This window comes from Anomaloglossus baeobatrachus (genome assembly GCF_048569485.1).
Source record: "Anomaloglossus baeobatrachus isolate aAnoBae1 chromosome 5 unlocalized genomic scaffold, aAnoBae1.hap1 SUPER_5_unloc_19, whole genome shotgun sequence".
Taxonomy (NCBI): domain Eukaryota; kingdom Metazoa; phylum Chordata; class Amphibia; order Anura; family Aromobatidae; genus Anomaloglossus; species Anomaloglossus baeobatrachus.
The window spans coordinates 197,671-212,874 of record NW_027441794.1 but is presented as its reverse complement, the minus strand read 5'-3'; the positions used below and the strand labels follow the sequence as shown (position 1 = coordinate 212,874).

The 15,204-nt window shown below is 48.2% G+C and overlaps 1 protein-coding gene and 1 long non-coding RNA gene across 2 annotated transcripts in view; one reads left to right on the top strand and one right to left on the bottom strand.

The window, feature by feature from the left end:
• LOC142258946 (uncharacterized) overlaps positions 1-15,204 on the top strand; it is a 450,433-nt gene that overhangs the window by 348,408 nt on the left and 86,821 nt on the right. The gene's annotated exons all lie outside the window — the stretch shown is intronic.
• Positions 93-13,237, bottom strand: LOC142258947 (oocyte zinc finger protein XlCOF7.2-like). The gene is made up of 3 exons (XM_075331499.1): positions 12,714-13,237; positions 12,509-12,632; positions 93-127 (listed from the first exon to the last, which is right to left on the bottom strand). Exons 1-3 carry the CDS (start codon positions 12,966-12,968, stop codon positions 93-95), a joined length of 414 nt encoding a protein of 137 aa, XP_075187614.1. The 5' UTR covers positions 12,969-13,237.

Sequence of the window (15,204 nt, the reverse complement as noted above, 5' to 3'; positions counted from 1 at the left end):
ATGGGCTTGTTCGGGACTGTAAGATTGATGGCCAATCCTTAGGCTTTGGAACCAAGCAGGTAGCATGGTCTTGCTATCTGTGCAGGTAAACATTAGCGCTCCGATTCATCAAGACCGGAGATGTACACTGAAAAATGACATCAGGGACTGGCGTGAGATTTCTGGCATAGGGAACGCCACAGTTTGTTATGAATTAGAGAAGCGGTGACATCACACCCGTCTTCTGGCCAAGCTATGTCCATTTTTGCGAAGCTGGTTAAAATTGGCGTGAAACCTCCAAAAGTCGCACAATTTATTTTTATTTACATTTATTTTTTATTGACTGTAGAATGGCTATGATGTATGAATGTTTGGAATCAGCGGTACAAAAGGATATTGATGAAATAGAGAATCATGACTGTAAGGCACTCGGTGTTAATAAGTGCTGAGAAAACCATGCAATGTAAAAACAACAACGGTCATCATAATCAAAGCAAATAAGAGACTATAAAAATATATCTCTGCAGTGCAGCCAGGCCAACCATCTGCCTTTATAAAATCCTTCTCCGGTCTTCTTTCGAAGCTTATTGAGTAATTCACTGGAGGCAAAAAGGGGGTTTTCAGGTTCCATCTGGTACCAAACATCAATGGTGTATTTACTAGTGTCAAGACCAACATAATGGGATGTTTTATTCACCGTGATCACTATATGATAAAACTGATGTATCTATGTGATGCCTCAGGTCGGTGCGAGTTTGTAGACCCCAAACATGTATAGGTTTATGTGGCGCCCCAGGACCTGGTCGCCACAACAGCATTGCCCCTCCAAAGGGTTAATGCTGAGCCTGGAGGTAATTGGGGGGTCTATTGGTCAGTAAGTTTAACATCCAACGCAGTTCTCCCTCAGGCCAGCAGGGGGAGCTCTGAACCTGGAGTTCCAGGGAGCATTCCCTAAGTCTGGCCTGAGGGAGGAGTTAGTGGTCAGTCTGTAGAGAGAAGTCATAGCAAGCAGACGCAGAGTAGTGCTGTCTTGTGGAACTGGGGCCTGGAGCTGGAGTAGCTTGGCCCAGTGAAGCAAGATTAGCAGAGAGGCACAGAATAGACTCAGACATCGGAGTCTGTGGTTGCCAGGGTATAAAATCCTTCCCTGGTGGCCGAATCCGGAGGGCAGGAGAGCTGCAAGCCCCCTGGCCCAGAAGCAATCTGAAGGTACAGCTGCATCCCAAGGGCCCGGTGTGGACTCCTGCAGAGAAGCACCAGAGAGGGCCTGCGCAGCCTACCAAACAGAAAAAGGGACGAACCACTGGTCCCAGCAGCAAGAGGGCCATTGCTAAATTCAGAGTGCAGGGTCCTATAGAAGAAAAGGAAAGATCAGGGAGCAGGCCTCATACTCAACTGGCCAAAGAGATCACCCCCAGGCACTTCCAGGCCGGCCGGATCATCTTTACCATCTGTGACGGTCTCCCTGGACTAAACTTCTGCCAAGTAAAAGAGGAGAAGGTAAAGAGACTACTGTTTGTGCCTGTTTCTTTCACTGCCTGTCGGCCCTGCACCGTATTATTCACACATCACACCATAGACTCTCACGAGCACCAACTGTGCCCCGGGGCACCGCTCCACCTGTGGGGAGCAGTACCACCATTGCTGCCATTCCATCACCCCGGAGGCCTCATACAGCAGCGGCGGCTTAATAGCCGCATACCACAGGTGGCGTCACGAACACAAACTTTATTCACCTAGCCATATTTAATTGACACCCACCAGGATAACGGAGTCGGGCCCCGCCACCACTGACGACCCCCGGACTAGTCCGGCCCGGCACCGGGTGTCCCACAGCCCTGGGGTGGGCGAGTCATTTACATGTATCTAAGGGGTTAAAAAAAAATCACAAGTTTGTCCAATAAAAGTGGCGCACGTTTTGCGCCATTTTCCGAAACATGTAGCGTTCTTATTTTTTGGGATCTATGGCTCAGTGATGGCTTATTTTTTGCGCCTCGAGCTGACGTTTATAATGGTACTATTTTTGCGCAGATGCTACGTTTTGATCGCCTGTTATTGCATTTTGCGTAAAACTTGCGGCGACCAAAAAATGTAATTTTGGCGTTTGGAATTTTTTTGCCACTACGCCGTTTACCAATCAGATTAATTGATTTTATATTTTGATAGACGGGCATTTCTGAACGCGGCGATACCAAATATGTGTATATTTATTTATTTTTTAACCCATTAATTTTCAATGGGGGGAAAGGGGGGTGATTTGAACTTTTAGGTTTTTTGTTTTTTTTTATTTTTTAAAACTTTTTTTTTTACCTTTTTTTTTTATTTTACTAGTCCCCCTAGGGGGCTATAGCTATCAGCAATCCGATCGCTATTATCTATCTGCTGATCTTAGCAATACAGCCGTAAACAGCAGATTCAGTCACTTTGTTTTTCCCTCTGCTCTCGGCCGAGGGAAAACGAAAGTGAAACTTCGTAGCTGCAGGCATCATCACATGACCCTGTGCTACGATGGCAACCACCGATAGTCACGAGATAACACACGTGACTTCCGGTGGGGGCGGCGGTAAGTAAAAAACATGGCCGCGCGCATGTAGATCTTGCTGCCAGACTTTGGCAGCAAGATTTAAGGGGTTAATGGCCGCGGGTGGAAGCGATTCCACCCGCGGCTAGCAGGCACACATGTCAGCTGTTGAAAACAGCTGATATGTGTGCCAATCCACGCCGCCTGCCCGCGGCAGGGGGCGGGGCTTAACGGGACACGATCCTGGACGGATAGATCCGTCCAAGGTCATGAAGGGGTTAATGATCTCCACCAGCTTCATCATTGGTACTGTATTAAAGAAATACAGCCCTACGAACTGATCCTGCCTAGTTGTGGAGTTGGCTATGTCAATAAGAATGTGCTGCTGGCAAATATGGTGTGTTTGGTGCAAACTTGTCCAGTGTCTTGATTAGTGCATTTTTCCACTTTCAAGTTTTCGATTATGGCTTCCACCACCAGATCATTGCTGTGCACCACGGCCGCTGGGTCTGTGCTTGTGCTGAAGTTTGAGAGGGTTTTGCTGATGAACTGTGAAGCAGCCTCAGGCTTGTCCGCAAACATCTTCTTAGTGACCCTTTTCAAGCTGTCTTCAATACTTTTTGCAGACTTTTTCAAGATGTCATCAGTCTGGTCCACTAAAACAACAGTGTGTCCGGTTGCTGCAGTTACCTGCGCTATCCTGACACCCATCAGACCTCCTCCAATCAAAGTCACATGCTTGATGTCATCTTGATAGTCAGCTTCTTCTCGGTGGCGCTCGAGGTCATACATTTCACTATGAGGTACCAGTAAGGCGAGGCCATGTCTGCTTGCACTGTTGGGAGCTGAAGGACATACGATTGGTGTCAGCACAGCGCACCATGATGATTTAGTCGCACAATCTTTTTTCACAACTCTGTGTTGCACAAATAATTGATTGAAAAGTGATTTCTGTCAGAATTCTGGCATTATTGCTTTGAAGAATCAAGGTCTAGGTGTCAAATCTCCTTCTGTAGGTGTCTCCAATCCTTCCAGGGTAGTTTGCCAGTAATTCACATTCTCTAAAGCAATAATTTTATTAGATATTTTATGGTAGTTTAAAAATTTGGTATTTCAGTGTGCGGCTGTAGTCTTTTTTTCTATTATCTAGCTATCTACGCACACACACACACACACACACACACACACACACACACACACACACCAGCCTGTCTCCTCTTCAGCTTTATACTCCTGCAATTAAGAGACCTTTGGTCACATGACGCGATGTCAAAAAGGTTCTTAAGCAGTCCTATAATTGGCATATAAACACTGGGGTCACTAGGAAAATGGGGGCCCTGTGAAATTGCCCAGTTTGCTCTCCCTTACACCTAATACCAGTCCTGTATGCCAGCCTGTGTCATGTTCAGTTTTTTTAGATTCATGCAATTAAGAGACCTTTGGTTACATCATGTCACATGACTTCATCAAAGGTCCTTAAACAATCAACTTCCGAATGCAACTGATGTGGTCCTTAAGAAAGTGGGGTTCCTGATAAATTGCACAGTTTGACTCCTCCGAACGCTGGACCTGCCTGTAACTAGGGCTTATTTTAAGGGAAACAGGGTATTCATGAACCCTCTGCAGGTCTTTGAGTTGCCTTCATAGCGACATAGAGAAGGGACTAGAAACAAACAGCAGAAGAAGCAGAAACAGAAAATACAGCTGAAAAAACCAGAGCAGAAAGGCTAAAAATTTAAACACAAAATTAGTGCAGAAAGTGCATGAGTAGATATCTCTTACTGAATAGAGCTGGAGGAAACACATCCTGAGGAACATCGAGGTCTTCTTGTTTACAGTCCTGTGGGAGAAGAGGACGGGGACATCCCTCTGGTGTTGTCCTCTTACTGGATAGAACTGGAGGAGACACATACAGGGACTGAATTCATTCCTTACATACAGATAATTATAGGCAGTGGCGTAACTAGAGTGCGATGGGCCCCGGTGCGAAATTTAGACCTGGGCCTACCTCCGGACGTTGGTCAGTAGAGTTCTAAGTCATATATACATTATTTGTCTCCCAGACTGGGCCCTATTGTGACCCAAGGTGTGGGCCTATCCTGGTGTGTATATATATTATATATATACTTATATTTATCCCAGCCTAGTGTGTGTGTATGCACTGGATGTATATATATATATATATATATATATATATATATATATATATATATAAACAGTTAGGGCCAGAAATATTTGGACAGTGACACAAGTTTTGTTATTTTAGCTGTTTACAAAAACATGTTCAGAAATACAATTATATATATAATATGGGCTGAAAGTGCACACTCCCAGCTGCAATATGAGAGTTTTCACATCCAAATCGGAGAAAGGGTTTAGGAATCATAGCTCTGTAATGCATAGCCTCCTCTTTTTCAAGGGACCAAAAGTAATTGGACAAGGGACTCTAAGGGATGCAATTAACTCTGAAGGCGTCTCCCTCGTTAACCTGTAATCAATGAAGTAGTTAAAAGGTCTGGGGTTGATTACAGGTGTGTGGTTTTGCATTTGGAAGCTGTTGCTGTGACCAGACAACATGCGGTCTAAGGAACTCTCAATTGAGGTGAAGCAGAACATCCTGAGGCTGAAAAAAAAGAAAAATCCATCAGAGAGATAGCAGACATGCTTGGAGTAGCAAAATTAACAGTCGGGTACATTCTGAGAAAAAAGGAATTGACTGGTGAGCTTGGGAACTCAAAAAGGCCTGGGCGTCCACGGATGACAACAGTGGTGGATGATCGCCGCATACTTTCTTTGGTGAAGAAGAACCCGTTCACAACATCAACTGAAGTCCAGAACACTCTCAGTGAAGTAGGTGTATCTGTCTCTAAGTCAACAGTAAAGAGAAGACTCCATGAAAGTAAATACAAAGGGTTCACATCTAGATGCAAACCATTCATCAATTCCAAAAATAGACAGGCCAGAGTTAAATTTGCTGAAAAACATCTCATGAAGCCAGCTCAGTTCTGGAAAAGTATTCTATGGACAGATGAGACAAAGATCAATCTGCACCAGAATGATGGGAAGAAAAAAGTTTGGAGAAGAAAGGGAACGGCACATGATCCAAGGCACACCACATCCTCTGTAAAACATGGTGGAGGCAACGTGATGGCATGGGCATGCATGGCTTTCAATGGCACTGGGTCACTTGTGTTTATTGATGACATAACAGCAGACAAGAGTAGCCGGATGAATTCTGAAGTGTACCGGGATATACTTTCAGCCCAGATTCAGCCAAATGCCGCAAAGTTGATCGGACGGCGCTTCATAGTACAGATGGACAATGACCCCAAGCATACAGCCAAAGCTACCCAGGAGTTCATAAGTGCAAAAAAGTGGAACATTCTGCAATGGCCAAGTCAATCACCAGATCTTAACCCAATTGAGCATGCATTTCACTTGCTCAAATCCAGACTTAAGACGGAAAGACCCACAAACAAGCAAGACCTGAAGGCTGCGGCTGTAAAGGCCTGGCAAAGCATTAAGAAGGAGGAAACCCAGCGTTTGGTGATATCCATGGGTTCCAGACTTAAGGCAGTGATTGCCTCCAAAGGATTCGCAACAAAATATTGAAAATAAAAATATTTTGTTTGGGTTTGGTTTATTTGTCCAATTACTTTTGACCTCCTAAAATGTGGAGTGTTTGTAAAGAAATGTGTACAATTCCTACAATTTCTATCAGATATTTTTGTTCAAACCTTCAAATTAAACGTTACAATCTGCACTTGAATTCTGTTGTAGAGGTTTCATTTCAAATCCAATGTGGTGGCATGCAGAGCCCAACTCGCGAAAATTGTGTCACTATCCAAATATTTCTGGACCTAACTGTATATATATATATATATATATATATATATATATATATATATATATACATCCAGTGCATACACACACACTAGGCTGGGAGATTATGTATATATATATATATATATATATATATATATATATATATATATATATATATATATTTATATTTATCCCAGCCTAGTGCGTGTATGCACTGGATGAAAATATATATATATATATATATATATATATATATATATATATATATATATATATATATATACACACAGACATCTAGTGCATACACACACTAGGCTGGGATAAATATAAATATATAAAAATAAATATATATATATATATAAGACTGGGCCCTATTGTGACATAAATTTGTCCCCCAGGGTGTGGGCCTATCCTGGTATATATGTATATATGCTGCATATATATTTATCCCAGCCTAGTGTGTGTGTATGCACTGTATATATATTGTGAGACTGTGACCGGGGTTATCTATGACGGCCGGTATGTCTCGCCCCGGTTGTGCTCACTCTATGATAGAAAGTAAATCCACTCTAGGGTTAATGCTGTTTCCCTACAGGCTGAAGGAAGGGTTAAATGGAAACAGGAACGAGGGCAGGTGTGCCGGGTGTGAGGGAGTGAACAGAACTCCCTGAGCTCTCTGCTGGAGAGGCACATGTATATTGTTGTGGACTTTTGTTTGGACATTAAAACCGTGTGCTGTGAACCTTAATGCCTGGATCCCGTGTCTTCTGCTCCGCAGCCGAACGTGCTACCTCACATATGGTGGAGAATCGGCGGGCATGACAGCCGGTGAGGTGTAGCATCCATCCCTGGTGACCCAGTAGCACATGTCCTGGATTCGAGCAGCTATACTACAGCCCAAACCCGGCGACGCCATGGAGGACATACTAAAGCAGCTGGCTCAGGCTAATGCACAGCAACAACAGGCTAATGCACAGCAACAACAGGCTAATGCACAGCAACAACAGGCTAATGCACAGCTACAAGAGGCTAATGCACAGCAGCAACAGACCAATGCACACCTGCTCCGGGCGTTGGAACGTCAGCAGCAATCCTTGCAAGTGCAGGACAAAAGGCACCAAGAACAGCTGGTTCAGGCCAATGCACGTCAGCAGCAAGCCTTGCAATTGCAGGAACAAAGACATCAAGAACAGATGGTTCTCCTGGCCAAGTCGATCCGTGCCGGACCGGCAGCAACAACCCCGGGACCGGGTGACGACGGCAGCGTCCGGAAAGCGGTGAGACAAGCGTTGCAAAAGATGACCCCAGGGGATGATGTTGAAGCGTTTCTGGCGGTGTTTGAGCGGGTGGCCGAGCGGGAAAAGCTGCCGACCCCCCAGTGGGCTGAGGTATTGTCGCCCTATCTGATGGGGGAACCCCAAAAAGCGTACCTGGACCTCTGTACCGAGGACGCCATTGACTATGCGACCCTGAAAGCCGAAATACTGGCTCGGTTGGGGGTGAATACCTATGTACGGGCTCAGCGGGTAAATCAGTGGTTCTATGAGGAAGCCAAACCCGTACGCTCCCAGGCCTATGACTTGTTGCATCTTGTAAAAAAGTGGTTGCAGCCTGACACTCTGAGCCCGGTGCAAATGGTGGAAAGGGTAGTAGTTGATCGTTTTGTGCGCACTTTACCCGTCATCGTTCAACGGTGGGTAGGACAGGGTGACCCGAGTACCCTCGACCAATTAGTGTCCCTGGTAGAGCGGCATGTGGCTACGCAGGACTTGATACGGGACACTGAGACTTTGCGTACCGCCCGTCGGTCCGGCCCCTCCAAGCCTAGGGCCAAGGACCTACCGCTGACAACGGTGCAGGAGTCCCCTACCGTCCCGTCTGAGGCCGCGCCCGCCGTTCCTGAGGTCCGGAAGGTTCTGTACCCTAAACGACAACCCGTCAAGGGGGTTTCCTTCCCTATTAGATGTTGGCGGTGCCAGCGGGTGGGACATATGGAAGCCCAGTGTCCACTCACCACAGAGCCCATGGATTGTGGGGTTACCCGGCGGGGTTCAATGTATGCTCAGGTGGTGTGTACCGCTGAACTGGTCTCCCCAGAGACGGAGCCCCACTTGTGCCAAATACAGGTGAATGGATGTCCGGTTACAGGATTGTTGGATTCCGGAAGCTTAGTGACCCTTGTGCGATCCACCTTGAGGGCTAAAGTAAAGGCCACAGGACGTACCGTGGGGGTGGTTTGCATACATGGGGACCGCCGAGACTATCCCACGGGGATTGTCACCATCACAGCACCTTGCGGTCAGGTGCAACATGAGGTGGGACTTCTTAACACTCTTCCTTATGACGTGATCCTAGGAAGGGATCTGCCCTATTTTTGGACTTTATGGAAGGGACCCCCTAAGTCTCCTCAGATATTGGTCAGTCCGGGACCTGAGCCCTACAATCCTGAATCCGGGACACCTGCCGTAGGGGTCCCCATGATAGGGACAGAATGTGAACCCGATAGGTCGCCCCTAGAGGTATTGGCAGGAGAGGCTGAGACGGTCGAACCCATCCCGGAGTTGGAGGCGTCCCCGGATACGTTTGGGACAGCCCAACTCCAGGACCCTACATTAATACATGCCCGGAGTCGGGTGACAGTAGTTGACGGGGTGGCACAGCTACCCGGTGCCCAGGTAAGGTACCCCCATTTCGCTCTTAAGCAGGATTTACTCTACCGGGTAGATGAAATACGGGGCGTGAGGGTAGAGCAGTTGGTGGTGCCCCAGCCGTATCGCCGGCGGGTCCTCAACTTGGCTCATAAACACCTGATGAGTGGCCACCTAGGGGTCAAGAAAACGCAGGAGCGAATATTGCAAAGGTTCTATTGGCCCGGGGTCTTTGGGGAGGTAAAACGGTTCTGCGAAACCTGCCCGGAGTGTCAGCTTACCGCACCCCTGACCCATTTTCGCAGTCCGTTGGTACCGTTACCCATTATAGAAGTCCCTTTTGAACGGATAGGGATGGATCTGGTGGGGCCCCTCGTAAAGTCCGCTCGAGGGCACCAACACATCCTAGTGATCGTTGACTATGCCACCCGGTATCCCAAGGCGATACCTCTCAGACATACTGCAGCAAAGCTTATAGCTCGGGAGTTGTTTGCTGTGTTCTGCCGGGTGGGGTTGCCCAAGGAGATCCTTACGGATCAGGGGACCCCATTCATGTCTAAAGTTACCAAAGAGCTATGCCGGCTACTCCAGATCAAGCAGTTGCGTACGTCTGTGTATCATCCTCAAACGGACGGTTTAGTTGAGCGGTTCAATAAAACCCTGAAAACCATGCTCAAAAGGGTGATTTCAAAAGACGGGAAAGACTGGGATATGATGCTTCCCTATTTGATGTTTGCCATCCGTGAGGTGCCACAGGCATCCACGGGGTTTTCGCCTTTTGAATTGTTATACGGGCGACATCCCCAGGGATTGTTGGACCTGGCAAAGGAAACATGGGAGCAGGAGCCCACCCCCCATAAAAGTGTGATTGAACACATTTTGGGTATGCAGAACCGCATAAGCGCGGTCATGCCAATTGTGAAGGAGCATTTACAGGAGGCTCAGGCCGCGCAAAGCGGCTGCTACAATAGACAAGCCACCGTGCGGACCTTTAAACCCGGGGATCGGGTGTTGGTATTAATCCCCACGGCGGAGAGTAAATTCCTGGCTCAGTGGCAAGGCCCCTACGAGATAAAGGAAAGAGTCGGGGTGGTTAACTATAAAGTATTGCAGCCCGGTAGGCGGAAACCTGAACAAATATACCATGTCAACCTATTAAAACCTTGGCAGGAAAGGGAAAGCCTGATGGCTGTTTTTTCCCCATCTCCCTCCTCTTCGGGTCGTTCACATCCGGCTCCAGCGACCTCCGGAGAGGACGAACCGGAAGTAAGGATTGGAGAAGCCCTCACCAAGACACAGAGGCGAGAGGCCAGACGGTTGGTTCAGCAGAACCCCGATGTCTTCTCCGAGCTGCCCGGTAGGACCAGTCTGATACGACATGATATTGTCACCGAGCCCCACCTGAAGGTACGCCTGAAGTCATACCGGGTACCGGAGGCTCGACGACAAGCCATATCGGAGGAAGTAAAGACAATGTTATGCCTGGGGGTCATCGAAAAATCCCGGAGTGAATGGGCTAGTCCGATTGTCCTAATACCAAAACCCGATGGATGGCTCCTTAAGGTTCTGCAATGACTTTAGGAGATTGAACGAAATATCCAAGTTCGATCTCTACCCCATGCCCCGGGTGGATGAGCTGATTGATAGGCTGGGACAGGCGCGATATTTTACCACGCTCGACCTGACCAAGGGGTACTGGCAGGTGCCACTGACGGAGTCCGCCAAGGAGAAAACCGCTTTTGTTACGCCGGAGGGTCTCTTCCACTATGTTGTCTTGCCTTTTGGGTTACATGGCGCTCCGGCCACGTTCCAGAGGTTGATGGACTTAGTGCTGGAACCCCACCAGGCGTATGCATCAGCGTACCTTGATGACATCATTATTTACAGCTCCGATTGGCAGACCCACTTGGAACAGGTACAAGCGGTGGTGGACGCGCTTCGAACAGCCGGATTGACGGCCAATCCCAAGAAATGTGCGTTGGGACTCACGGAAGCCCGCTACTTGGGCTACGTGATAGGCCAAGGAGTGATTAAGCCCCAAATTAACAAGGTTGAGGCGATCCAGAAGTGGCCTAGACCCCTGACCACGAAGCAGGTTAGGGCCTTCCTGGGTATCGTGGGGTACTACAGGAGGTTTTTAAAGGATTTTGCGGGACTATCAGCCCCCTTGACGGACCTTCTCAAAGGCAAGAAGTCCGTCATGGTGCGCTGGACTCCGCAGGCCGAGGACTCCTTCCGGGCCCTGAAGGGGGTCCTGTGCGGACAGCCCGTTCTTGTACACCCTGATTTCCGGAAGGAGTTCGTAGTACAGACTGATGCCTCAGAGGTCGGCCTGGGGGCAGTGCTGTCTCAGGTGGTTCAGGGGGAGGAACACCCCGTCACCTTCTTAAGTAGGAAGCTCACCCCTCCCGAGCGGAATTATAGCGTAGTGGAGAAGGAGTGCCTGGCGATCAAGTGGGCCTTGGAGTCCCTACGCTATTACCTGCTGGGACGGCAGTTTCGCTTGGTGACGGATCACTCTCCACTGGTCTGGATGAGGTCCGCCAAGGAACGGAATGCCCGGGTTACCCGGTGGTTCCTTTCTCTGCAGAACTTCCGGTTTACGGTTGAACATAGAGCCGGTGGGTTGCAGGGCAACGCCGATGCCTTGTCCCGCGGCCCGTGTTTGATGGCGGGAGTTCAACCCCGCACGCTTGAACTGAGGGGGGGTATGTGAGACTGTGACCGGGGTTATCTATGACGGCCGGTATGTCTCGCCCCGGTTGTGCTCACTCTATGATAGAAAGTAAATCCACTCTAGGGTTAATGCTGTTTCCCTACAGGCTGAAGGAAGGGTTAAATGGAAACAGGAACGAGGGCAGGTGTGCCGGGTGTGAGGGAGTGAACAGAACTCCCTGAGTTCTCTGCTGGAGAGGCACATGTATATTGTTGTGGACTTTTGTTTGGACATTAAGACCGTGTGCTGTGAACCTTAATGCCTGGATCCCGTGTCTTCTGCTGCGCAGCCGACCGTGCTACCTCACAATATATATATATATATATTATATATATATATATATATATATATATTATATATATATATATATATATATATTATATATATATATATATATATATATATATATATATACACATACATACATACACACACACACACACACACACTAGGCTGGGATTTATATATGTATTTTTTATGTAGGTATGTATGATATCGCGCGCGCAAGATATCAAAGTCCCGGCGCTTTGCCAGTACTACCGCAGAGGTTAACTATATCGGCGCGCTGTATGCGCCGATATAGTTAACAGTAGCGCAGCTCCGGTTGGGCGTCCTCTGAGCACGGGCCCCCCCTCCCCCGGTAGCTGCGCTACTGTTTGAAATTAAAGTAACAGCTGAGAGGAGCCGGCTGTTTCACCGAACGGCGGGCGCCAGCCGCGTGCCCCAAACCTGCCCGGTCCCGGTCGTGGTGGCGACCGCTGCGACCGCGGTCGTTACGCCCCTGATTATAGGCCGTGTGTATTTAGTCCTGTCTATTACCTGGTGATGTGAGGGGCTGGGGATCCTTCATCATGACGTCCTTGTAAAGATCTTTGTGTCCTTCTAAATACTCCCACTCCTCCATGGAGAAATAGACGGTGACGTCCTGACACCTTATAGGAACCTGACACATACAATGATACCGTCACCCCCGATCCCTTCATAGCGTTACTGTATAATGTCCCAGCATTCCCAGCAGTGTCACCTCTCCAGTCAGCAGCTCAATCATCTTGTAAGTGAGTTCTAGGATCTTCTGGTCATTGATGTCCTCATGTATCGGGGGGTGAGGTGGAGGCCCCGTGATTGGGCTCAGGGGTCTTCCCCATCCCTCAGACACAGGGGCCTGACAGCGCTCACTAGAGGTCTTCTTCACTACTGTGTAATCCTGGTTATGGAGAGACACAGTAATAAATCTCACTCCAGACATTTCCAGAGTCCTCACCTCTCCAGTTCTGTCCATCTGTTATTCCCATAGATAAGAATGATGTAATGTGGCGTCATCAGAATCTCTCACCTCTCCAGTAAGCCGGAAGAGGATCTCTAGGGTGAGGTGTAATATCCTCTCCGCCATCTTGTCCCTGTCCATATCCATCCTTCACGGGGCAATCAGGAGAATTCTCTTCTATAGAAGATCTCCACTGAGAAGATCCGACATTGTAGGGACCTGAATGGGGAGAAAAAAGGGGCCGAGGACTGAGGGCAGAAAGGGACTGAGGGCAGAAAGGGGCGGAGGACTGAGGGCAGAAAGGGTCCGAGGACTGAGGACAGAAAGGGGCCGAGGACTGAGGGCAGAAAGGGGCCGAGGACTGAGGGCAGAAAGGGGCCAAGGACTGAGGACAGAAAGGGGCCAAGGACTGAGGGCAGAAAGGGGCCGAGGACTGAGGGCAGAAAGGGGCGTGGACTGAGGGCAGAAAGGGGCGAGGACTGAGGACAGACGGGTTTCCTCACTTCCGGCCTCTCATAGTTGGGGCGTCTGTATCTATCAGAGGAAAAAGAACAAAAACCTCATTATTCATAGAAATCAGCGAGAGAAAAACATCAATAAAGTCTCAGAGTTGAAGGGGTTAATGCCGCCTGCCCCAGTAATGGGGAATCTCCACACACCTCCTCCTGCAGAGCCGCACACTAGATATATAATACCCTGCACCTACCTCCACCTGCAGAGCCGCACACTAGATATATAATACCCTGCACCTACCTCCACCTGCAGAGCCGCACACTAGATATATAATACCCTGCACCTACCTCCACCTGCAGAGCCGCACACTAGATATATAATACCCTGCACCTACCTCCACCTGCAGAGCCGCACACTAGATATATGGCTGCTCTGTGCTTACAGGGCCTGTGATGATGTCACATGGAGGGGAGGAGTCAGGGGTCACATGATCAGCTTCTCAGTGTTCTCCTATACTAGCGTGCACACATTTGATGAGGCGCGGTGTCAGTGGACGGTTATAGTAAACTATTGTTGCATATGTATGTGACCCCTGTTGTGTATGTATGTGACCCCTGTTGTGTATGTGTGTAAGCCCTGTTGCGTATGTATGTGACCCCTGTTGTGTATGTGTGTAACCCCTGTTGCGTATGTATGTGACCCCTGTTGTGTATGTATGTGACCCCTGTTGTGTATGTATGTGACCCCTGTTGCGTATGTATGTGACCCCTTCACACTCTTATTTCAATCTTTGCTTTATTGAATTCTTTATTGATAAGTTCAGGTGAGGAGAAGATTTGTTGAGCGACTTTAAAATAAAGACGTTTGGACCTGATCGGTCTTGAACACAAGTCGCTGAAAATGTGTGTATGACGTATATGGAGCAGAGCCGCATGTGTACGATGTTTACGGGACAATGCCATGTGTCTACGATGTCTACGTAGCGCAGCTGTGTATGTAGCAGAGCCGTGGGTGCATGATGTGTATGTAGCGGAGCCGTGGGTGCACAACGTGTATGTAGTGGATACCCCCTTTTACCAGTTTATTAATCCTCAAAACACCCGTGCAGGTCCAACATAATCCAAACGAGGTCCCATGACGATTCAAGCTCTGCTACATGTAAAGTTACAGCGTTCTATCATGGCACATGACCGCCTTCTATGAGGTTCATGCAGAGACTAAGCAGCGATCAGTGGTGACGTCACTTAGTTTAGCTGCGGCCACAACTGGAGGTTCACACGGTCCTCCACTTGTGACCGCAGGTAACTTGACCTCAGGTGACTTCAGTGACCTCAGCTGAATTAATTCACCGCTCATCACGCAACTCACTCAGTCTGTGCCTGAAGATCACAATGTACGTAGGAAATACTGTGGATAGAAGCGCAGAATAGGGTCTTACCAGGTAAGGTAACAGATAAGCCAAGGTAATTTAAACCCAGAACGGCTGCTTTTGAATCCAGTAATTTGCATGATTTCACGCCAAATTTCATTACCACATACAGAAATGACAGTGTTTTTATTAGAAATGTTTTGGAAAAACACTGAAACATGTTATTAAATGATGCATTTTTAAAGGATGTTATGCCTCCTCATCCGGGTATCACTTTTAAAAGGGCCCCTACCCTGAGAAATATTGTAGCCCCCAGCAGGTTGAGAAGTTCCATGGGTATGACGTCCCCACGGGGTCTTGGGGATTACTCGTCACTGGACCAGTGTTGGTTTGGGATGTTACAGCGGCCGGGCCTGGTTCCGTGACCCA